At 32.0% G+C, this 27,027-nt stretch overlaps 1 protein-coding gene and 1 long non-coding RNA gene across 2 annotated transcripts in view; both read right to left on the reverse strand.

The window, feature by feature from the left end:
• The window catches only part of LOC143078706 (RNA cytosine-C(5)-methyltransferase NSUN2-like), a 41,444-nt gene extending 32,378 nt beyond the window's left edge, over positions 1 to 9,066 (reverse strand). The window contains exon 1 of the mRNA XM_076253620.1: positions 8,929 to 9,066. Coding sequence (XP_076109735.1) covers positions 8,929 to 9,045 — 117 coding nt within the window. The 5' untranslated portion in view covers positions 9,046 to 9,066. The remainder of the gene's footprint in view (positions 1 to 8,928) is intronic.
• A 13,025-nt stretch (positions 9,067 to 22,091) lies between these two features.
• Positions 22,092 to 25,901, reverse strand: LOC143078703 (uncharacterized). Its single transcript, XR_012979248.1, has 4 exons — positions 25,781 to 25,901; positions 25,275 to 25,342; positions 24,840 to 24,903; positions 22,092 to 24,241 (listed from the first exon to the last, which is right to left on the reverse strand). It is a non-coding gene; the product is annotated as an uncharacterized LOC143078703 (long non-coding RNA).
• Positions 25,902 to 27,027: the final 1,126 nt, after the last annotated feature.

Below are 27,027 nucleotides of genomic sequence, written 5' to 3' on the forward strand. Positions count from 1 at the left end.
TTTAGAGGAGTTCCGAATATTATTATTTCTCTAGATTTTTCAATTGGGTGCGTTCGGAGATCTTTCTCTGTACGTTTTTCTAAATCGAGGCATAACAAGTTTTTAATAGTAAATTTCATTGGTTTAACTTATGTGTTGATATTTCTTATTGGGTTTGTAAATTTAGATATAGTTTCTATAATTAGAACTTAACTAGTATATAAGGCCTACATATTCTTAATATCATTGCTTTTTATGCAAGAGCCACTTGTCTGTAACAGACTCTTAAGGTAGGTGCCTATTAATTTAGGACTGTTTTCTACTAGCCAGCGTTAGTCTTCGACTATTAGCAAATTGGCTGATGCATTAGTTACGACTTACAATGTTTGGCTTGTTGTATTACAAAACTTTGACAAAACTTTAAAAACTGTTAAGCTTCCACGTCTGGTTTTTCCCTTCCCACATTTAATTAAGTAGTCCGTTTATTTTATAAAACAAGTTTAGATAAGAAGTGTTAAGTAAGTAGGAAATTAAGGTTTTTCAATGTTATTTTAGAAAAGGGGAGATAACTTTGCCCAATTTTCACTATACTGTAATTTATAGAAGTGTTGATTTGATGTATACTTATATTAAATCCTGACATGTAGATTTGTAGTTATAACATCATTAAACTATGTGAACTTGATTGTCTTTATTTAAATAAGCTACCAAGAGGAGTCAAAGACTCAGGATCGAACTACAACAGAACCTAGAGCTTAGATATACCCTGTTTTAAAGGTTTAGTCATTAACATGACACCGTTCATATTATTTTGGTTGTTTTAGTCATTGTCAATAATTCTGGTTGTTCCTTTTTGGTTTTTGGTGGTTTGAATATTCCAATTTATCATTTAGGTTGATCTCATTGAACAATCATACCGTACTAAAACAGGACACCAACATTTACAAATAAATAATTCAGAAGTTACATGAAAAACAAGACAGGATAACTAGCTCCGGTTACATTTTGGTGGCAGCGGTGGGATCCTGCTGTAAAAATTTTGGCCCCTCTTTAAACTGATGATTAATTATTTTGTTTAAGTAAGGAACTTATTAGGACTTTATAAATAGGATTTATAAATATAAGAATATAACATTATAATGGCAGATATAAGTGAATTTAGAGACCAATGTCAACAAATGATAGGTCAATTACAAGTTCAAATTGAAAACTTAGGAGTAGATATTTCACAAAGTAGGGAACAAAACTCCAGATCAGATCTTTCTTTAATTAGCCCTTTGGGTTTACCACGTCCGGTAATTTATGAAGAACAGAGAGCCGAATCAACCAGAGCGTCCGATACTGATTTTAAGAGGTTCCGTCCAAGATACGGTGGTGATGAGGAGTTGTCCTCAAACCAAAGTCGCGAAGGCTTGTATTACATAAGCCGACAAACCAACGAGGTACCGAGTGATGGATTTGTTGATCAAAACAACTGTGAAGTCACCCCTCAAATCAGAAACACCTCTTCGGTAGGGACTAGCGTGCCGTCTCAAGTTCCATTATCAGTTACAACTAAATCTGTACCAAGTAGTATGGCCAGTACAAATCTTGTACAAACCAATGTACAGCCGCCTGCACCGAGGCATGTTAGCTTTAATCATCCTAAGCCGCGTATATTACGTAGAGAAAGAGAACCAGATAAGTTCGATGGTAAAAGCGTTGATTGGCAAGACTATATAGTTCACTTTGAACAAACCGCCCAATGGAATGATTGGGATGACGAGTCGAAAGCACAACAATTGTGTATGTGTTTACGTGGCACTGCACAGAAGTTACTTGGAGATGCAAAGTCAAACGTATTGGCAGATTATACTTCACTCAAAGATATGTTGAGCAAACGATTTGCTCCTAAGGAAAGAATAACCGCTTATAGATGCGAGTTTAATAGTAGAATACGTAGAAAAAGCGAGTCGATTCAAGACTACGGTTACGCTCTTCGAAGGCTTGTACGTTTAGCCTATCCAGATTTGGAGAAAACTGAAGACTTAGCCATTGACCAATTTATTCGAGGGTTAGGAAATTTTGACATTCAGAAACGCGTCCAGTTCTCACATCCTACTACTTTAGAAAGCGCGATCGCATTAGCCATTGAGTATGAAGCGTTTGTTGGTTCTATGTCAACTGAAGTCCGTAAACCAAAAGAACAGACTGAGGAGCATGCAGCTGCTATACAATCGGTAAAACGGTCCGATAAGAACGATAAGGGAAACACGGAGAATGTTAAAGCTCAGTCAGATCTGTCTGAAGTTACCCGAACTATTATGAATTGTTTTGAACAGTTGTCCAAAAAAATTGAGGAAATAAATAAAACTATTCCCCTACAATGTACTAAATGCAATAGGTTAGGTCACGTAGTTAAGGATTGTAGGGTTCCAACTTGTTATAATTGTCAAAAAGTAGGACATGTTAGCAAAGATTGTAAGGCTCCAAAGTCAAATAGGAGACAAAACAATTCGAATCAAGATTTAAACAAGGAAAGCCTGAGTTCAGGGTCAGAAACCCAGGCTGCGGAACACAAATAAGGCCCAGTATAAAAGTAAACCCTATTAAACAAAATGGTCTATTTGCTTCTGTGAAAGTAGGATTAAATAAGGGTAGTTTTCTTTTAGACACAGGTGCAGTTGTTAGTTGTGTCTCTAAAGCAAAGCTTGATGAATTTAACATTGATGAACTGAAAGTTCAAGATATTTTAACTTCGTTAACTACGGCAGGAGGCCAAGAGTTAAAAGTACATGGACAAGTTACCTTAGAGTTCTTTATTCAAGGCATTCCTTTTACACATGATTTTGTCATAGCTGAACTAGATGATCTTGAGGGAATATTAGGCATAGATTTTTTAGAAGCCAATGAAGCTCAAATAAACATTTCTAAGTCTTTATTGATCATGCCAGATGACAGTACCATAAAGCTTCATAAGCAACAAAATAAACATTGTGCCTTAATTAGACTCTCAGATAGACTTGTTTTACCAGCTAATACTGAGTCAGTATTTCAAATTAAAGTTCCTAAAAACATTAAGGAAGAAGACATGCTTGTCGAACCAAATGCAAGATTAGTTAGAAATGGAATTTTGATTTCTACTGCTTTAGTAAATACAACTAAACGTAAGGTTGCCATTTCTGCAATAAATTGTAGGGATCGAGATGTAACTTTAAAAAGAAATAAAGTTGTTGGTAGTATACAAACAGTTAAAACAATTTCTGATTCAGTTAGTGTGAACAAGTTAAACAATTTATCTGAACTTCCAGAACATTTAACAGGTCTGATTGATAGGGTTTCTTCAAAAATGACTGAGAGTCAAAAACAGGATTTAAGTAAACTGGTTATAAAATATCAGGATATTTTTTTGGGTCCCGACGGAAAGCTTGGGAAAACAGATATTGTTAGGCATACAATAGATACTGGGAACACAAAGCCTGTTAAGATACCTCCCAGGAGGGTACCCATTAAACAAAGGGAAATAATTGAACAAGAGTTAGAGAAAATGTTACAAAATGATGTAATTGAACCAAGTTGTAGTCCTTGGAGTGCCCCAGTCACACTTTGCTTAAAGAAAGACTCAACATGGCGCTTCTGTATTGATTACAGGGTTTTGAACTTACATACTTTAAAGGATTCGTACCCCTTGCCCCGTATAGACTCTTCTCTTGACTCCCTAGGGAACAATAAGTGGTTTAGCACTATCGATTTAGCTTCCGGTTATTGGCAGGTACTCGTTGATGAAAAAGATAGGCCTAAAACTGCCTTTTCTTGCCACAAGGGGTTATTTCAGTTCAAAGTGATGCCATTTGGGTTGTGTAATGCGCCCAGTTGTTTTGAAAGATTGATGGACATTGTTCTAAAAGGTTATCAGTGGGAAAGGTGTATGTGTTACCTAGATGATGTCATTATTTTTGGTCCTACTTTTGAGAAGGCTCTAGAGAATTTAGACCTTGTTTTTGATAGATTTAGAAAGGCTAATCTTAAGCTTAAACCTAAGAAATGCTTTCTTTTTCAACACCAGGTGTTATATTTAGGACATTTAGTTAGTGATAAGGGAATAGCTTGTGACCCAGCAAAAATTGAAAGTGTTAGTGATTGGCCAGTCCCGAAAAATGTAAATGAAGTCCGCAGTTTTCTAGGCTTGGCAGGGTATTATAGGAGGTTTATCCCTAGTTTTTCAGAAATAGCATCGCCAATGACAAATTTGACGAAAAAGGGCTTGAAATTTTTGTGGGATCAGGATTGTCAAAATGCTTTTGAAGTTTTGAAAGAGAAACTTATTTCTGCTCCCATTTTAAGTTACCCTATAGGGGATGGTGAATTTATTTTGGATACGGATGCTAGTGGTCATGCAATAGGTGCTGTCCTTTCACAGGTACAGGATGGTGAGGAAAAGGTTATTGCCTATGCTAGTCGAATGTTGAGTGATACCCAACAAAAATATTGTACTACGTACCGGGAACTTTTAGCGGTAATTACCTTTGTCAAATATTTTCGCCACTACCTGTTAGGTCAAAAATTTAGGATTCGCACAGATCATGCATCTTTAATTTGGTTGAAGAATTTTAAACACCCAGAAGGTATGGTTGCTAGGTGGATTTCTGTCTTGGATACCTATGATTATGAGATTGAATATCGAAAAGGTACTCAGCATACGAATGCTGATGTTTTGTCCAGAAAACCATATAGGTTGTGTAAACGCTCGGATTGTCCGGCGTGTGATAAGAATCAAGTAGGTCAGAGTTGTAACAACCCCGATAAATGTCTTCTAGCACCCATTAGGCCTGGAAATAGTGATTTAGATGAGACAATTCCCTATGTTGAAGATGATAGTGATAACGAAGGTGAACTTGAGTTGCCGCAAATTTCAAATTGGTTAAGAGTTTGGACAAGTGAGGAGAAAGTCTCTTGGCAGGATAATGACCCAGATATTTCAAAAATTGTAAATATGTTAGGAGAATTTGATGAAAAACCTGGCAAGGAAGTAGTTTCCGGTTGTTCATATGGAATTAGAAATTTATGGAGCGTATGGGAGTCTTTGTTAATAGAAAATGGCTTACTGTATTATAGGATTGAAACAGATAATGGGGAAAATCTTGTTTTGGTAGCCCCAACTGAAATTAGGAATCAAATTATGAAAGAATTTCATAATTCAGTTATATCTGGTCACTTGGGTAGAGATCGAACAATTAGAGCAATTAAAAATAGGTTTTATTGGCCTGGAATGACTTCTGATATAAGTTCATGGGTTCGTGAGTGCATTGTTTGTGCTAAAGCTAAACCTGGCCCAGGTGTAGGTAGATTTCCTTTACAACAGTCTTTAGTGGGTTGTCCATTCGATAGGATTGGGGTTGACATTGTAGGCCCATGTCCCATGACTGAAAATGAGAATGAGTATTTGATTGTAGTACAAGACTACTTTACAAAATGGACTGAGGCTTTTGCAGTTAAAAACCATAATGCTTTGACAGTAGCAGATAAACTAGTTTCTGAAATATTTTGTCGCTTTGGAATGCCCCTACAAATACACAGTGATCAGGGCAGGGAGTTTGAATCCATTTTATTTCAAGCAGTTTGTGATAAGTTGGGAATAGATAAAACTAGAACAACACCCTATCGGCCACAGAGTGATGGTCTTGTTGAACGTTTCAACAGAACTTTACAGAAAATGTTGTCCATGTTTGTCAATCAATTCAGAAATAATTGGGATGATTTATTGCCTTACTTGTTAATGGCTTATCGAGCCACAGAAAATGATTCAACTGGTGTTAGCCCCCATAAAATGTTGACTGGTAGGGAAATGGTTTACCCGTTAGATATTATGGCTGGAAATCCTTCAACTGTACATACCCCATGCCCAGTAGAATATGTACAGTGGCTGAATTATTCTTTTAGAAAAACATTTAATTTTGCTAGGGAAAAGTTGTCAAAAGCCGCTACTAGGCAAAAGAAAAGTTATGATAGGGGACTTAAACCTCGTCAATATGAAGTAAATGATTTTGTCTATAGATGGTATCCCCCTACTGCAGGAATTAAATTAGGGTTAGGTTGGAGAGGTCCATATAAAGTAAAAGCCAAACTTTCTGATGTGACTTACAGAATTCAAGAAACCCCTACTGCAAAGGACATAGTAGTCCATGTAGACCATTTAAAACCCCATTTTGGTAATGTCCCTGTCACATGGCTACCACCTGAAATAGAGGATGAAATTCAGTCTGATGAGTCCGATATAGAACCCCCTTTATTGGATTTTCACCTGTCATTTGATGAAACTCATGAAACTGAAAATGATATTCCCCTTAATGTAGATGTAAACCCCTGTACCCCTAGCCCACGAAGAACCAGATGTGGAAGAACAGTGAAAAAGCCAACAAAGTATTCACCGTGTATATAGTTTTAGAAATTTGTTTATAATGTTTGTACTGAAATCAGTACTTAGTTTTTTAAAAAAAGTTGAAAATTCAAGTTTGCATATTTTTAAATTATATTGGTGCGGTAAACATGGTAAAGTAATAATACTGAGAATGGTAAGCAGATGGAATAAGGTATGTACTTTTCATATCTGAATTTAGTTTGAGGATTAGAATAAAAAAAATAAGAATATTTGATATGTTTATTAAGGGTGTAATTTATGCACAACAGATTTTAATTTATGTTGTTACACAAGCATTAGTAAAGGATAGAGCAGTGTATTGGCATATATATGTTGAGACTAGTTATATTATAAAATATATGTAATGTATTTTTATATGTTCGCTTCGTAGACCTATTAAAAAGGCTGTCTTTTTTATTTAAATAACAGAAGAGTTCATATTGTTCTCACATAATAGTCACATTTTTCCAGTTACTCAATAAAAAGAGTTTATCAAACGTTGATAGGAAATTGTGCGTATGGATTTTTAAAGTTTCACATATTATACCTAAAAAAAAAGGCTGTCACACATTTGTTTTATTCATTTACTATTTACACAATGTATGTTTATTGACAATGTACTATTATTACTCTAATGTGTGTACATGAATACCTTATATATTAACTGTTCAATTATTTTATTAAATTATTCATAATATGTATTCTATTACAGTATGGCAGAAGAAAGACCTGTATTTAAAAAAGGGTATATTTGCCCAGTTGCTACATGTGGACAGGGCCCATTTAGTGTATTCCGACAATACCAGAGACACTGGCATAGGAAACATGTTCGTGAGGTCAGAGAATTTAGTTGTATAGGATGTAATGATTCGTTTCCGCGCAGGCACCATGTTAAGGAGCACTTAATCAGCTTCCATCATTTCACACCACGTCATGCCAATCTCGTCATGCCATCATTACAGTCAACCATCACAGTTAATTTGAAGTATGTAAAACCTGGGAAGTGTATACCTCCGTTGTATGAAGACAGTACTAACATAGAGGTAGCTATGATTCAAGAAGAGGAGGAAGTGTATGAGGACGCACAGGAATATGTTCAACCTCAAGAATATGTAGAATACGGTGAGGGCGTCCCAAGAGACATGGAATACGAGTTGGTGGAGGAAAGTGGGAAGATGGTCATGAAACTGGTTCCGAAGAAAGACTTTTTATTTTGAACATTTAAATTAATTATTTTTGTAAAATTTATATTCATGTATTGTGTATTTCATTCTTTAATTTATATTGACTTGTATAGACCATTTATTGGTATTTGCAATGGTCTAGATGGGGGGAGTGTGGCCGTGGAGCCTTGTTTCAAAATGTAAATTGTGCAATGTCATGGGACTTTCGACCTGGTTAATTGAAAAATATAGTATTTACACTTGGGAAACGTTCTTTGAACTTTAAATATTGATGTTACCTTATAATTTTGTCATTAAGTAACTTTTAAATCCCAAACTGTTATATTTTCCTTGAATTTAGCCATGCTTTTATTTAGAGGAGTTCCGAATATTATTATTTCTCTAGATTTTTCAATTGGGTGCGTTCGGAGATCTTTCTCTGTACGTTTTTCTAAATCGAGGCATAACAAGTTTTTAATAGTAAATTTCATTGGTTTAACTTATGTGTTGATATTTCTTATTGGGTTTGTAAATTTAGATATAGTTTCTATAATTAGAACTTAACTAGTATATAAGGCCTACATATTCTTAATATCATTGCTTTTTATGCAAGAGCCACTTGTCTGTAACAGACTCTTAAGGTAGGTGCCTATTAATTTAGGACTGTTTTCTACTAGCCAGCGTTAGTCTTCGACTATTAGCAAATTGGCTGATGCATTAGTTACGACTTACAATGTTTGGCTTGTTGTATTACAAAACTTTGACAAAACTTTAAAAACTGTTAAGCTTCCACGTCTGGTTTTTCCCTTCCCACATTTAATTAAGTAGTCCGTTTATTTTATAAAACAAGTTTAGATAAGAAGTGTTAAGTAAGTAGGAAATTAAGGTTTTTCAATGTTATTTTAGAAAAGGGGAGATAACTTTGCCCAATTTTCACTATACTGTAATTTATAGAAGTGTTGATTTGATGTATACTTATATTAAATCCTGACATGTAGATTTGTAGTTATAACATCATTAAACTATGTGAACTTGATTGTCTTTATTTAAATAAGCTACCAAGAGGAGTCAAAGACTCAGGATCGAACTACAACAGAACCTAGAGCTTAGATATACCCTGTTTTAAAGGTTTAGTCATTAACATGACACCGTTCATATTATTTTGGTTGTTTTAGTCATTGTCAATAATTCTGGTTGTTCCTTTTTGGTTTTTGGTGGTTTGAATATTCCAATTTATCATTTAGGTTGATCTCATTGAACAATCATACCGTACTAAAACAGGACACCAACATTTACAAATAAATAATTCAGAAGTTACATGAAAAACAAGACAGGATAACTAGCTCCGGTTACAAAAGAAACCTCTATTGTTAGATTGACGTGTCTTACCTTCGCTTTTCCTTTTCTCCCAGCCTTCTTTGTTCTAACCATAATCAACGATGACAACTTATCAAAAGTGAAAATATTCTTGTAACATGCGTGTATTCTGGTACCTATTGTAATCATTCTACTCTTTATTTAAACCAGTCAACATTTTGGGTTATGCTAAAATAAGTATTGATGACCACATCCTAAGTGGGTTAACTAAGGCACCCAAAAAATAATTATTATATAAATAATACATATGGGAAAAAAATATTTTGCATTTCATATGTTAATTTTAAAAAACACATTGAAAAGTCTCGAAGGCTTTAATGACCATTGATGGTTGAAAGTCTAAAACGGGTTGACTTGAACTAAAAACATCAGACAAACATATATATACACCTTACATTTTTTTTAAACATAAAATATAATTGCTTATGATAATTGAAAATGAACTATTGCTTATGATAATTGAAAAACAGACCAAAACATGAAAAAATAACATTGACCAATGAACCATGAAAATGAGGTCAAGGTCAGATGAACTGACCTGCCAGACTGACAAGTACCCATTACTTTTATCCCATTCCCACATATATTTATCCTACCGTTATTTGAGAAACGGACATTCTCACATACCTTTAACTAGCTTGGCCGGTCACTGATCCATGAAATGAGGTCGAGGTCAAGTGAAAACTGTCTGACGGGTACAAGGACCTTGCAGCATACGCACATACCAAATAAAGTTCTCCTATTACTTATGATATGAGCGACTTTAACATTACAAAAAAATCTTAACTTTTTTTTAAGTATTCACTGGACCATGAAAATGAGGTCAAGGACATTGAACATGTGGCTGACAGAAATTTCGTAACACTAGGCATCTATATACTAAGTATGAGATATGCATCCAGGTATTCCACCTTCTAAAATATCAAGTTTTTAAAAAGTTAGCTAACGCCGCCGCCGCCGTATCAACCGGATCACTATCCCAATGTCGAGCTTTCTGCGACAAAGGTGCAGGTTCGACAAAAAATCATGCATCTAAGACTAAGTTATCAACAGCCAATGGGTTTAGTGTAAAATGTCATAAACAGTCGGAGAAAAACAAGACCTAGTGCAGTGCAGGTATCGACAGATTGAAGATCCATGAATGTATATATGTATATAACAATAATATTTAGTTTGCTTTTAATTTACTGATAACAAAATCAATATAAAGTTTATAATCTGCATCCTAGTACTTAGAAGCAAATGACTGAGGAAGAAAAGTGGAGGACAGTGCCAAACAATCCCTATGGAACGAGATTTGGTAATGTTAATTCAATTGCATACCAAATTTTACTTAACTGAAAAATATTCATTTTTGACTTACCGTTAACATGGTTAATGGTAGTCTCTTTAAAGTTTTTCAATGACTTAATCTTAGGGAAGATTTATGCTAAAAGTCATCAATGAAAATGAGGTCAAATACAAATGACTTATACCGGATGGACACCCCAGAGCACTGAACAAATAAAAAGAACCTGAATAGTTCACCTGGTAAAAAACTTTCATTTTAATTGATATATCGTGGTTACTAAACGTCAAGTGGCATATATTTCATGCATGTTCAAGACCAGTTAATTTTAGATTTATTTTAAATCTATTGGGATCCGATTATGTTGGCTTTTTTAACTTCTTATTTTTCAGCATTTTAGTAGATTTCCTATTAGTGATAGTGAATTCTGTTTCTAACTATCTTTTAAAGTGTTTTTTTTTTTTTTTTTTATTGTTTTCAAGATAGTTGATAAAATCATACTTCCTAAAAGGAACCTGACGATTTCAACCATATTGTCTTTTTTGTAGATTCACTATGCTGACTATTTTTGCTCTATAAAGTTTCTCTCTATTTTATTTATTTTTTTTTAAATGCCCCAAAATGTGTTAAAGTTGCAATATAAATATGTAAACAGTTTGTTGACAATTGAGGCCAGTCAGTCTTATTTGAAGATCTTACTGTGCTGAAAACTCTCTCATTCTAATTTGGTTTCCACATGAATACAAAAATTGGTTAAAATCTTCATACAGGAGCAAAAACCTCTCTACAGGGTCAACTGATGATTTCGGTCATCTTGACTTAATCATACACCATATAAAAGTAAAACAATGTTATTGTAGTCAGAACTTGTCCTGCTTATCATTTTCAGCAAGTCAGATATGCTCAACTGTATTATTTTTTTTGGGGAAAATCAGTATAAATGGACATATCTATTAACTTTTTTGCAACAGCGGTCATGTTAACGTTTTAATGGGTACAATTTTCAAACTTAATTTCCTAATAGTGCGGTGACAGAAGTGTAAAAAGTCGTCTAGATCGCGAGTTTAATCTCCCCAAATAACACACGGCTAAAAATGGTCTTAACTTAAAGACAAATATGTCTTCTTTAGTTTTTGCCCTGTCGTCAGAATTTCGTACGGTCACTTTTTTCTAAAAAGTCGTTTTAATGACTGGTAGTATATTGGAGAGTTTCAACCCCCCTTTTTCAAAATGAAAAAATGTGTATGTTTGCTTACATTTAATTGAAATAGTTTTTCCTGAAGCTATTTTTGTATGTCAAAATATTCCATTCAGTATTTTATTTTCTTCTAATCTATAAAATTTGCGAAGTTTAGACTATTTGAAATTGAGGTAATTTTAATTGCAAATTCAGACTCAAACTTTAGTTTCCTCCTCATAGTAGTAATAAAAATTATTCCATAATATTTTAAGCATATAATATTTATTAAAACTAATTAGTGATAAAAATTTCGGAACCAAAATATGAAAAAAACCTTAAGAAATCAATGGAAAAAGAATTGAGTAAATATCTTCAATTTCAACACGGAACCCAATCACTTGCCTTCCGTCACATTTTGTGTATTAGTCAATAATTTGCTCTCAAATGATATATGAAATTACCACCTTTTTCGCTATTATATACACATATTTTCAATTACAGTGCACTGATATATGCCACATACTTTGTTTGTATATGTTTATATTCTATGTTTTTTCGTTATAAAACATCAAATATACTTTGTCAGAAAAGTCTTATTGTAAAATCAAAATAATTGACGGATAGTTTCAGTAAATACTCCGTGATATGTCAAGTCCTTTGCAACTTGCTCAAAGAAAAGACAAAAGTCGTTGCATTTTATGCAGTGCATAATATGCCAAATAAAAACACCTCGATTGAAATTTTGAGTCAATTTACCAGTTTAGGGAAGTCGATTTTTGTATCTGCATTGCATAAAAGATTGGATGAGGTGAACATCAAGCTGTTTCATGCAACATGTGCAATAGCTGTTAATTTGAAAAACTCCGTGCAGGCAGTTATTCATCGTTCATGCTACAAAACTTACACAAGTAAACATATTTGTTCCCCCTTTTAGAGCGAGGAAGCTTCTTGTCTAATATTTAATGACGACATACAACTATCTGACTGTTGTCCCTCAGTTTCGGATATTTGTACACGTTCTAGAATGCAGTCGTTCAACTGGAGCGCTTGTATATTGTGTTGCAACAAAATATTTTAGAAAGTAGAAAATTACTCAAGTTTGAATCAGATGAGCGTATTAAAAATGTTTTATCCGTGTCAGATAAAGTTAAAGTTGAAATAGTTTCCCGTCCATCTTTTAAACTTCAATCACTCTGTCATTTAGGTTGCATTACAAATTATTTGCTTAAAACGTAAAAAAAAAAATCCAAACCCGTTGAAGCAGATGTCTCAAAACACGATACTGCTTTTAGTAATTTTATTTTGGCTATTGACAACGATTCCTCATTGGTCATTCCTCATGACACCGTTACTCGATAAATATAGATCATTTCTTCCGGCTGATTCTAATCTAAAATATTCTACATGTAAAATGCAGTCTAAACTAATTTATTTCTATAGAAATTCAGTTGTCAAACAACTTCAACAAGTTCAAGGCAAATGTAACATAATATTTAATAGCAACATAACTATTTAAGATGCCATATAAGCTTCTAGTCAATTAAAAACTGACCTTAAAATCTCAATGTCAACTGTAATAGACACAAATAACGGACAGATATTTCATTCCGCTGCAAGTTTACTTAGAAAAGACATCGAAACTCTAAAGAAGACTACCCAATTTCGGATGAATTGTCTCTTCGTTCTTGATTCAGCCAATGCCTTCGTATTTATTGCAATTCATTCTATGGTTAATACTCAATGAAAATGCATACAGCCAAGACTATTCTCAGGAAATGACACCAGAGAAATTGTGGAAATGCTAGGCAATTGTTGAGGCAATCGTTTTTTTTTTTTTTTCATTTAGGATTGGCTTTACAAATGTACCATGAGTTTGGTTCAAAACATCTTGTTGAAACATTGAATGCCAATGGATTTTATGCTTCTTAAAGTAAAGTGCGACGCTATCTAATGTGTTGCCAATCATGAAATTGAGCGAATTCAAGATAGTGCGTACGTCTCGTATAATGTTTCCCCAGCATCTTTGCGGACAAGCATATGGATGTCATCACACCTTCCTAAACCCCCTTTTAGATCTCTTTTAAAATCTTGGATGAATTGATAGGGGTGGTTTGAAGCTGGTATTTTTTTTTTGGAACAAATGTGTTCGGACTTCCTACAATACCTTGTCTGTACTTGTAAAGAAAAACTCAAAATAAAGTGTTTGCTTTGAGCAGAACCTTTCATGTGCAGACCTGTGGTCATGAGTGAAATGTGAAGAATATTTGTATGTGTCTGTTTCAAGTCACGAGACGGTAATGCAGTGTTTCTATATACTATATTTGTTTATTTCTTATTTTTTTGTACATTAATCAGGTCGTTAGAGACCTATAATTGTTTTATGCCTCATTTGGTCTCATTTGGAGAGTTGTCTCATTTGCAATCATATCACATCTTCTTTTTTTATATGGAATACTTTTGAAGTTTTGGGTACGTTGCAAGGGACAAAAGGGGGAATATAGTTACAAAACCTATAATGTAATAGATATTAACCAGAGTTAAATACACAACAAAAGATAATAAATACTATGGTAGCAGTAATAAGTGTGAAAAAAACCCAAAAGCAACGAGTAGTCTATAAAAAAAAATGAAGTATCCGCAAATTCAATTTGAGGTCATATTTGACTGTAGTGTTCTATGGCTTTGTTTTGGTGACTCACCCACTATGATAGTTTAAAAATAATTTTAAAGTACATGTATTGTCCTGCATGACACTTGATTTTTACCTGAAATTGATATTTTTCATTAGATTAAGGTGCTTTAAACATTTTATAGGTTGAAAACTTGATTTTTGAAGTTTTGTTTATAAAACGTCGTTTAAGATTTTTTTTGATAAAAAAAATCTCAATGATTAAAGTTTATGTATAAAAACAAACATTACTAAAGCCAAAACAGTAACATTTATATATAGGTAGAGTTTAGAAATAGAAAAAAATGTCAAAATTGAAACCCTCCCAAACTTTCACAGATTTTTACATATGACCTTTGACCTCAATTTTAAAAAAATGTGACCACATCAAGTCCTGACGACAGGCATATTATTATAGTACACAATTTCCTCTTTCCAATGATATATTATGTAGGTGTGTGTTCGGTGGGGAGATTAAATTCCAAAAAATCTGCCTTCAGTCACCGCACTATAAGGAACATTAAGATATAGTCATCATGATTGCTTACATTTCCACCAGGAAACTTTGGACCATGTGCAATCTAATTAGAATATTGATCTCTGAATATTGATCTCTATTACGTTATACTACATATATGAGTATAACGTAATCAGAGATCAATATTTTAATTAGATTGGGTCATGTGAGCTATTGCCATCACTCCTTCTTCTTCTTCTGTCAAAGTATATTTTAATCCCGATTTTAATTTAATATGTGTTAATACAAAATCTTATTAATATCCATTTACCATGGCAAAAAATATAAGATTTATAAAGAATGTTAAATTATCAAACTGAGACATAACGTTAGTATAGAAAGTTCCTGGAGACAAGCAAGCAGGAACAAGATAACGAGGATAGAAAAAAGGGATAATTTATGCTTCACCAAAAAAAATATTAAGGGGGAGGGAACTGGAAATTACCCAATGTTCACCCCTCAATTATAGGAGCTGAAACCAGATGAAGAGGGTAGTTTATGCTTCACAGAAAAATATTCGGGTAGCGTCACTTTTTCCATTCTAGAGTTATGCCCCTTTCTAAATGGAAAATTGCTGCATTTATTTTCTCCTTTTTCTAACTTCGTTTGCCTCAAACAAATTTCATGAAACTTATATGCAATGCTTATTACCGCAAAACATAGAACAGGCTTGTTTTTTGGTGGCCTCACCTTTACTGTTCTAGAGTTATGCCTTTTTATTTTGCTAAATTTATTTTCTCCTTTCTCTAACTTTCGTTTGCCTCAAACAAATGTTATGAATCTTATAAACAATGCTTATTACCAGAAAACACATATTAAGCACAAAAAATTGGATAGTGTCACTTTTACAGTTCCTGAGTTACGTTTCGTTTTAATCTTATGTATGCAAGCAGGGTTATCATCTGTGTCCCATGGACATATATCCCATTTATCTTATCTGGTGTCTGTTTACCCAACATTAAATGTCGTAAACTTTTGCTCGCATAAATATTGAGGACATATTTGAGCTTAAAGTCTTTGTTAACTGGCCAAGTGATTTGAATTCAACTTCATCAAAAACTACCTCGACCAAAAAAATTAACCAACAACTTTAACACGAAGTGGGACAGACGTCCGAACGGACGAACGAACGAACGGACATTATATTAGTAGCAACTCTATCTAAATAAAATCTATGAACGTGTGGCAATGATTTAAATTAGTGTCTCCTTCGAATTCACGACGGTCTTGAACATTTATGCTATTTATTAGTGTTTGGTACAGATAGGCTGTCACTGTGCACCACATTTCAACATAGAAACCTAATGGGGAAAATCAGAGAACTCTCTGTCAGAAAACAGTTAAACATCCAAATATACTATCCACACCGATATGTGTCCACACTTGTTTTGTATATATTTTAATTATTTCATGAAACAGTAAAATCCGGTAGTTAACAGGTATTTCTACTGAAGGGAATGTAGTAGCGCCACGCATTATATATATTCTTCTATGTTTGCAACAGTTTGCCAAACATAGGAAGAAATACCAAAAACTTGAATTAATGTGTGTAGCTAATACGCTTTAGTATTTATCATTTAGATTGATATTATTTTTTAGTCAGGTTTCATCAATTGTCTGAGTGAAACAAATACAAATGTAGTTAACTATACCCCCTTAATTTAGATTATAAGATATATCTAATTTCGTTTATTAGATATCTTATTTAGTTTCAAAGATATCTCTATTAAATTATACGATATCTTATCAATATAAAATCAAGAAGATATGGTTTGTAAAGGTATAATTACCTTTGATATTTCTTTTACTTTATAAGATATCTATTTAATATTTTAAAATATTTTGAAAGTTGAACGAATATAACAACAACTTACTGGTACCATAACTATTTTATTTACAAGTAACTTTTCCATATTTCAGAAACAATTAAGAATACAGAAATGTTGGATGATCCAGCCGTAAGTCCGTCACCCAAAAAGGCCAAACAACTTCCAATGTTAAAAAGATTAAAGTTAAGCTTGAAGACCAATTGATCGAAATCTTAAGTTCTACAGGAGAATAAGAGACAGAGGACTATTGTTTCGGAAAGTTGTTGGGGAAATCACTCTCGACAATGCCTTACATGAGGACAACGATGATGTTAAAACATAAGATACAAAATCTGATGTATGAGACACAGTTAATGTGTATGCCTGCAGTATGGCAAGCCGTTTTACTATTTATTCGAATTTCAAGATATCTCCTTTAATATATAAGATATCTTATATAATTTCATTTTTATAAGATATCTCATATATTATATAAGATATCTTTAATGTTATATGAGATATCTTTAATGTTATATAAGATATCTCATAAAGTTTATATGATATCTTATATACTTTATAAGATATCTTCTAAAGTTTATAAGATATCTTATACAGTATATGAGATATCTTATAAACCATTTTTATATAAGATATCTTATAAAGACAATTATATAAGATATCTGATAAACTATATAAGATATCTTATAAACTATATAAGATATCTTAAAAACTATATAAGATATCTTATAAACTTTAGGAGATATCTTATAAACTAAATAAGATATTTCCTATAATATATAAGATATCTCCTATAATATATAAGATATCTTATATAATTTCATTTTTATGAGATATCTTATATATTATATGAGATATCTTATAAAGTTTATGAGATATCTTGAAGTAAGAACAAATAGCAAAACGGCTTGCCATACTGCAGAGGTGCCAATTGTATCCAAACCAATCATCGTCCTTCAATTTCAATCCTTACCAGTCATATGTTAATGAAGCACCTCTGCCAACTTTAATCAACAAAACTCCATCTAAAACACAACCAAAGTATCAGGCACTTGCCAATCAAACCCTCCTGGAAGTCTTTATAATCCACAGTTTCAGTTCCAACGACAGTACCAATCTTCCAGTTGCTCCATGAGTGGTGAACCGAATGACACCAGCGGACCAAACGTATTTACGGAACTTTAAATATTTGTTTATGAAATTCTTGTTTTTTGCCTTTTTGTTTTCTTCAATTTTGCCTTTTGCTGAAAAAAGCTCTAGTCTTCGAAATGAACTTGAAGTTTAGTAAAAGGTGTGAAATTAATGCATGGGTAAGGCTTAGCTGTCAATAGATATTTTTCTTGTAAATGATCATTTCCAATATTGTATTAAGTAATGGTATCAAAAAATTGTATCTTTATTACGGAAGCAATTATAGTCCGCAATATAAAAGAAAGGATATTTGACAAAAACCAAGGAACAAGAATTGATTGTAGTTCTTCATCTCAAAAGGTAATGATCAGGTGTCTTCATGATAGAGTTAAGAATCTTGTCTTCTAGTCAGTGTAAGTGATCATTTTACATTTCAAACTGTTATAAAAAGTGGGATAAAACAAACTGTCCCAAGTCAGGTGCCTCTTATTCAGTGGTTGTCGTTTGTTGATGTGTAACATGTTTGATTTTCGCTCATTTTTTGTACATAAATTAGGCCGTTAGTTTTCTCGTTTGTTTTACATTTGTCATTTCGGGAACTTTTATAGCTGACTATGCGGTATTGGGTTTGCTCATTGTTGAAGACCGTACAGTGACCTAAAGTTGTTAATGTCTGTGTCATTTGGTCTCTTGTGGAGAGTTGTCCCATAAGCAATCATATCATATCTTTTTTATATACATGTCCTGTAATTGTGTTTTTGTATTAAACACTGAATATCACATCTTTATTTAAGTAGATGATATTTAAGAGCCCGTAAATTAAGATACGATCCATGCATATTCGAATATACTTCTTATTGCAGATTGTCAAGGTGTCTGTGCCAAGTCAGAAGCATGATATTCAGTGGCTGTTGTCTGCTACTGCAAATAATTTCTGTTTTTCATCCATTGTTTTGTGCTCAATCGGGTCGTTACTTTTCTCGTTTGAAATTTTTTACATACGTCATTTAGGGGCCTTTAGTAGCTGACAATGCGGTATGTGTTTTGGCCATTGTTGAAGGCTGTGTGGTGATCTTTATTTATGAAATTCTATGTCATTTTGGTCTCTGGTGGAGAGTTGTCTCTTGCTATCATACCAGCGCTTCTTTTATTAATCTAAAAGCAAATATCAATACAATTGGTACCATGCAAGTTTTTATGACAAATATTGCTGACTAAACAAACCTTCAAATAATTGGGGGCTCGCGGGTCTAAATCAAATTTTTTACTTAATATAGGATTTCGCTATATTTTTCTATAAATGAACTCTATCTTATACTAAATAGAAAAATGAAATAAAAACATGGGGTCACTGTTCTTTACGTTCACGATCTGCCTTCGAAAGAAGCGTACATTTTTATTAATGTCCTTTTTTCTGTTGAACTAACAGGAGAAATAGAGGTAATATCGAAATAAAAAAAAGAACTAAATTACAGATAACGCTTAAATTTGACAATTATTCAGTTTATGTACAGCTTATTCGAAAACAACAATAAAAAATATAGGTCACCGATGAGTTAAAAAAGATATTTCAATTTTAATGCCAAAAAATGGCATTTTTGCACCAAAGGGAGATAATTTGGAGCTTTTTCAATGATATCTACATTTTAAACGTCACCTGGGTCCAACACAAATTGATTTTTTGGAAAGATTTTTGTGACATATGATTAAGTAACAACTACTAAAGGTAATTAATAAAATTTGTAATGAAAAATAAATGTTTAATTTTTTTCTGAAAATTTTATACCTGCGAGCCTCCTTAAGGGATAAATACAACGCCTCCCATACTTCTGGTACAATTTTACTGATGGTGGACGGGGAAATTCTAAATGAATAATTGAGGCTAAGAAAACTTTCACTTACAAGATAAATACAAAGAAATATTATAAAGATAAATCCAACACAAGATAATATGTATTTATAATAATGCAAGAAAAAAAGTAAAATGGCCAATATTTTGTTTTATTCCATTTTCTTCTAATGCTTTTCACCCTTATTGTCCTTAAACCCTAATAACGAGCTGTGTGACAGAACTTTTAACATTTCTATAAAATGGAAAAAATTTTGCAGTCTATTAAAACTTAATGTTGAGCACACTTAAAAAAAAGGCCAAGGTCAGATGTATCTCATCAGACAATAATATTCACATTACTATCATTCTGTACACCATACATTGTTGAACTAAAGAATCTGACAAAGAACAGACCAAATCATGGAACCTAAATGATGACCAAATGGTGCAGGATAAACCACTTAAATTAACAAATTTTTCGTAAACCTTTTTCTTATTCCAATTAGTCGAGTCAATCAAGCATAAATTTGACCCTAACCTTGAAGTGATTGCAACAGAATATTTTTAAGTTTTAATCTTTAGTATTGTACCTTAAATATACCCTGAAAAGTTTCATAAAATCTAACTTGAGGAAAACTAAAAAATCATAATTTTAAAATTCCTTTTGCATTGACATGGGAGATAACTCTGCAAAAAGGCAGAAATATCAATGATATTTAATACAAAATTATAACTATACCGCATCTTTTCAACAGAATGTATTGATTCTTGATATTTTAACCGTCTTTAGAGTATAACAAAGAACTCTAAAGGTGTTTTCCGGATCTTTTATCAAGCTACAACCTAGATTTCATAATTCATTAGTTGACCATTTATTAGATTTTTCAGCATGTCAAGGTAAAGAATCTCAAATCGAATAAAACTAAGCATATATTCTTCTTTTTATGGTTTAAATTTTCTTTAAACAAGGTAGATGCTGAACAAATATAATTTACAGATATAAATCATATCAATTATTCACATTATTTTTTCAAAATGGTCACAAAACCATAAATTTGCAATTTCTTTAATGAAAAATGTGCTAAAGAAATAAAAATACTCATAACGCTTCAGGTTTGTACATTTCATTATATAATAGTCAAATACGAACTGATAACCCCATCAAAGTATCATTTTTTACATGAATTTTAAGAAAATCAACCAAAAACTGACAAAGAAAAGACTCATTTTTGCAGAGTGATCTCTCATTCCAATGTTAATTTCCATAAGAAATTAAAAAAGCAAAATTTAAGTTTTCCTCAAGTTAGATTCTATGGGACTTTTGTCTGTGTATATTTGGGACTTAATGGTATAGATTAGAACTAAAACTTTTTCTGTTGCAATTAGTTTGAGGTTCTAACTTAGTTTGACTGGACTAAATCCATGCAATGTGATACAAAATATATCTCTTCATGTGAGAAATAGATCACAGGCAATAACCATACGAGAATTGTCCTTATTACAGATGAAAACTGTCAAATTAATTTGAAAACAAATAATGTACACATACCCTTAAAAATGGAATCAAGATAATGTTCATATATGATTAAACCAGACCATAAGGCAACTGCATACAAGATATGGATTAACTCATTCTTCTTCAGTCTGGATTATGAAGTTTTATATCAGGAGCAAGATCTGTATCCCTGTGTTTTGCATATAAATTAGATCATTTTAGAATTCTAGATCTATAATAAAGAGTATTTAAAGACTTGGCAGCCAATCAGGTAATCAGCAAGTCCAATGAACATTTCTGTCATGTAATTCCGAAATATCTGTTGTTTCAGGTTTTGTTTAAACTAGCAAAGAAGTTTTTGTGACATTTAAAACTCAAAACATGATGTTGAAAGATACCAAGAGATGGAAATCTAAACTGTTGACAAAGTTATGTCTTGCATTAAGTAATTTTGGTGGTATAATGCAAACGTTGAAATTAAATTGAAATATTTAAACTTGTTGTCTATGCAATGAACCATGACTGACGGATCAGGGCAAAATAAAAACCATGGAAATGCTAATGCTTATAAAACTGTATACCCAACACCATTGACTTATCAATTGGTTCCTTGTTAAACTGTGAAAGTATCAAAATCCATGAACCATGATAAGGAAGTGGAACCAAATAATCTCTATGAAAATGAGACTTGCAAATGCCAATACTACTGCATACCAAATATCAGATATTAGTCACTCATCTTAAACTGATCTAATCACAAATCATATGTAAATAATGCAACATTCAGTCAATAAACCATGACTGAGGCTGGAGCTGAACAATCTTTATAGAACAGAGATTTGTCAATGCTTATACATCTGTATACCAAATATCATTGACCTACCGCTTATAGTTCCCTTTTAATTGACCTAATCACAAACTTATACATGTAAACTAATTAAAAGTCGACTATGACTTGGGGAGAGAAGCAAAACAATCTCCTTAGAAATAAGATGTTTCAATGCTTTAATATAACTGCATACCAAATATCATTGACCTACCAATAGTTATTTTCTTTAAATTGAACTTATCAAAATCAAATACATTGTTGAAGCTGCTGCTTAGGGAAAAAGCATGCCTAAGTCTCGCTTTTTAGACTTCATCCATACCATACAATAAATTAGCTGTGTGTTACCCTCAACCACAGAAACCTCTTCCCCCCTTATTTGTCATTCAGATTCAAATAAAATATAAGATAGGTTTTCTCAATTAAATTTTTATTTATTTATTTAATATCATTATCATGCATCACAATATAAAATATCTAAATGAAACCAGACCCACTCTGCTCCATCAAGTGTGTACAAATGCCAAAGAAATTGTAATATTAATAAGTTAAGTCCGCTTTACAAGTAAAAGGAGGAAAAGGATCTGCATCATGGGTAAGGTATTATTTGTTAAATATTCCAATTATACAAAATAACTGACAGCGCTGAGGATTCTTTTAAGTTTCTTGATACCAGTTCCCAGACCAGCTGTTTTAGAATTTAGAAAATCAATTCTGTACTAAGATACATGTCTAAAAATTTTAATATCCTTAGGTCTTAAAGGAATATTTATTTTGCTCAATATTAAACTTGGTGCTGTCCATTACTTGGACCAAACTTAAAATATTTATATAATTCCATAAAATGTATGAATCCTCAGTTTGTCACATACAAATAGGCATTTACAAATATAACAAGAAATACAATGGTAAATACCAAAATAAAAAATGCATAAAAATACATTAATCAAATTCATTTATGAGGTGTACTCAAAATTGTTTACTGGGTTTAAAATATTTAAATAAACAAATAAAGTGATCTGTGCAAAAATTATTAGATCACCAAGGAAATAGTTAACTGCATTTTATTCAACATTTACAACCCTTGAGCTCTTATATTATATAATTTCTTCATAATTCCTCCTAATTTCTAATCAAAGTCAATTCTTTATATCAAAGTAGTATAGTTATCCAACCACACATGTATGACATAAATATTTTTTTTATTATTTTCTTCAGAAACCAGAACTTTTTGCCCATGAAGTAATAATTTAATTAAGTAATCATTTCCTTATAAAATAAAAAGAGGAGATATAATTGCCAACGAGACAACTCTTCACCAGAGACCAAATGATATAGAATTTAACAACTATCAGTCACCTACAGCCTTCAACCATGAGCAAAACCAACACCTATAGTCCATATCCTTTAGGAAATATAGTAAGTAAGTTTATCATACATTTAGTAGTAAATACAGTAGTTTTGAATATTTGATAAATAGCCTGCTGTTTAATCAATATCGCACATTTTTTATGCTCATCCTTTATCATACCCTATAGCACACCCTTTATCACACCCCTACCCATTATCGCACCCTTTATCACCACCCCACCCATTATCGCACCCTTTATCACACCCCTACTTTTTTTTTATACTTAAGTTTTTATTTATGTAAGCTTCAAATATTTTCCCCCAGAATATGTCCAAAATGAACGGTCATTCGGGCGTGATGCAATTTATTAAATGACGTCATTGTATGGCATGTGACATCACAAACGTCGAGTTTTCATATTTCTGACAAACAAAATGCAGCTATAAAAAAGAACTCAATGAAATACCATATAAAACACACAAAAAATACAATAAACAAAATATCCTTAAAAACTATGTAATTGTTTTCACTTGAGTGGTCTCAGATGCTGAATAATGCATTTATAATATATAAACAAAACCAATAAATAAAACTGACAGCCATTAATTTATATGAATGTAAAGAATGCAGAGTGAAAAAAACCTCACCTAACTAAACATTTTTATTTCTAGTTCATATTACACCAAAAACTTAGTACTTAAATTGATTAATAGGGAATTTGTTTTATTTCCTTTTAGTGATTGCCATCAAAGTCCTGCTTAATAGGTTTCTAACCAGAAAAAAATCATTTCACAAAGGACTTATAATTCTTAACCAGTGTACATAACTTAAAAAAATATATGTAAATTGATGCAAGTCTTATGGGTATCTTGTGAAACCATACATCATACCTTTGGGACCTCTCAAATAACAATAATTTTACAGTTTTTTTTTTGTTTTTTTTTTGTTTTTTTTTAGATTCTCCATTCTTCAACAATTGGAAGTGTTTTGACTAGACATGAGTATAAACAGAAAATAGAAAGAATTTGTGTAATGTCAAATACAAGTTAACCTACAACTTCCAATCTTGTTGAAAATGGAGAATCTTTACATATTTTTTTTTTTTTTTTTTTAAATTATAAACATTTTCTCAAGCATACACAAAAATAGTCTGAATTACATTATTTACTGTAGAAGTTATATCATACAACCGTTTTATGCAGCCACAGTTATCTGAAAAAGAAATAGACATTACTCATGAACATTGAAATAATATTTAATGCAAACAATTATAATTAACTGAGCATTACAATTATAATGTATCATAGAACATTTCTTTTTCTTTTTTGTGAAGTGATTTGTTGACATAAATTTTATCTTTGTATAATTGTTTTATAGTATATCAGCCTTTTATCAGGCTATTAACATACTTGATTGATTTTTTTTAACATTTAGTCATGTTGAACTTTTATAGCTAACTATACAATATAGGTTTTGCTCATTGTTGAAGGCATAGAGTGACATTTTGTTGCACCCACATCATTTGGTCTCAGGTTGATAGCTCTCTCATTAGCATACATACCATACTTACATATTTTCCTATATGGGGACAACTATAAAAGATACTAAAAAACTGAAATTCCAAGATTTCACATTATACATTATACTTTTTAACTTCCCTTATATATCTTTATATCTACATCTGAATTGTTTATTCAACTATAGGTAAAGAAGACATTAATATGAAAGATTTACATCTGTGCCTTACAAAAACTTGGGCTTTAAAATGCTCTTGGATTAAAATTTCAGAAATCTATGAATTGATTCTTACCATAAAAGTCAGCTCCAATGCCTACTCCCAGCTTCCATCCTTAAGGATAAGCTGTGATGCTAACCTGAAATATAGAATGATAATTCATTAAAAACTGTTTAAAAGGTTCTTGTTGGTTTTATGTATGTATATTGAATAGATTGAATGAATGGTTGTTGGTTGCTTAAGGTCCAGGCGGTGGCAAATCATTAAATAGAAGTAGTCTTAAAATGTGTTATATATGTCAAGATTATATGGATGAGACAGCAATCCAACAAGCCAACACATTTTTATGTAAACAATTCAGATCCTTAACTTTACTCTTATTTGGTTACTGATACAATAATGAGTAGATTCGTGTAAAACATCTTTCAAGTGTTCAAAATCTTGTTTTTCCATTAAATATTTATAATACATTTGAGTTTTCCAAAACAGGACTAACATACTGGTACATACCTTTGTGTTAGCTGTATTAGACCACCAAGTCTTATTCCCACACCATGAAAACATGTCTCAGAAAGAACCTGAAATGAAATTATAATCAACACGTTATACATTTTCTAAATCAATTTTTCCGTAACCAATAACATAAAATTTACTAAATATTGTTCCCATATCTTAAAACAGGTAGACAGTTGTATTAAATCATTTTTTTTCAAATCAATATAAAAGATAGAAAAGTAAAAAAAAACTTAAATTAGATTTAAATGTAACTGCACAAAAAATATCTGAATGTTTTACTGAGTTATCTCCCATTGAATGCAAATTTGTGTTTTAAAGTGTACTGGTCTTTTCTTGAAGTTTAATGACTATTTCAAGAATTTACTACAAAATCTTGTTCATGTATCTTGTATCTTGCATCTTCAAATACTAAACTGGTAAATTAATTCATCAATGGTGTTTTAAATGCAGTATTTCAGAAGGGTCTGTTATCTTGAAAGAATTGGCTAAAATAAACTTGCCTTTTCTATTTTCATGGTAAAGAGTCAGACTTGGTTGAAGATTTAATTGACCATCTTCCTAAGAGCTGCTATCCTGGCTGACAAGGTGGTTCTTCTCAATATCTTATAGTCAATCTATTTCATGTAATTATTTGAAGTTATACATAATTTTTCCTACCCTAAATTTCTATATCTAGAAAACATCTGATGTGTAAAAAAAAGTGCATAAACGTGAGTATTCCCATAAATAAAAATCTAACATTTAGGGAATTCCAAGTATTTGAAGTTAAACACAGTATAATAAATTACCTCCACTTCAAAGGTGAAAAAATATATTACAATTTGCAAAAATAAAAAATGTGTAAGGGTTCTGCACAACCCAGTATCTCACCGACTTTTGCTGTTAATCTCAGGCTTAACAAAAAAGAGGGAAAAAAATAAATAAAAATATTCCTCTCCATACTATCTTTTGATTGTAAGAAGCCAAGTTTGGTAAAAATCCACATAGACGGATTTAGGGGGCTGATCAAGGCCCTCCTTTCCTTGGAAAAATTTGGTTGATTATATAGCGAATCACTGAAGCATGACTTTTATGAAAAGTTCTGGTTCCGCCACTAATCCAGGATAGTTCATGAATGTAATAAATGTTTTAAAAACTTTAATTGCAGACTGTATGTTATTTTAGCTGGAAGAAAAACGAAGTCCATTTATAGGTAAAATATGGATTCACAGGTACAAGATTTTAACAAAATTTCCTTGTAGATACTAGCTTTTCATCATAAACAAGCTTCTGGCCAAGTTTACAAACCAGGATAGTTTAAGAAAGTTATTAAAATTTTAAAAACTTTAACCACAGAGTGAATATTTATGACCGCCGCTGTGGTCGATGGAATGTAGGATTGCTATTTCTTGCTTTTTTGTCTAAAGTCGAAGGCTAGACAAAAAGTACTAATGGTATTTTCCATTTACAGTTACATTAAGTGAAATTCCCAGTAAAATAAATAATCACCAAAATGCATAGTATTTTTTTTTATTTGAATGGTCTATAAAAGAATCATTTATGATAATTCTTATAACAATACTTCAGGCATTGTTTGAGTAATTAAATTATATTGGCATGTTTTAATTATACGGCACCTTCATCAGAATAAGCACTACATAAGAGTACAAAATGGTGACGTTATAATTTGCACTTCACAATGTCAACAGAGGGAATAATAATAAATAAAAAATAAAAGAAGGTATGAAAGTAAACTTTAAAAAAACGT

The sequence above is a fragment of the Mytilus galloprovincialis genome, chromosome 6 (assembly GCF_965363235.1).
Source record: "Mytilus galloprovincialis chromosome 6, xbMytGall1.hap1.1, whole genome shotgun sequence".
In the NCBI taxonomy this organism is placed as follows: Eukaryota; Metazoa; Mollusca; class Bivalvia; order Mytilida; family Mytilidae; genus Mytilus; species Mytilus galloprovincialis.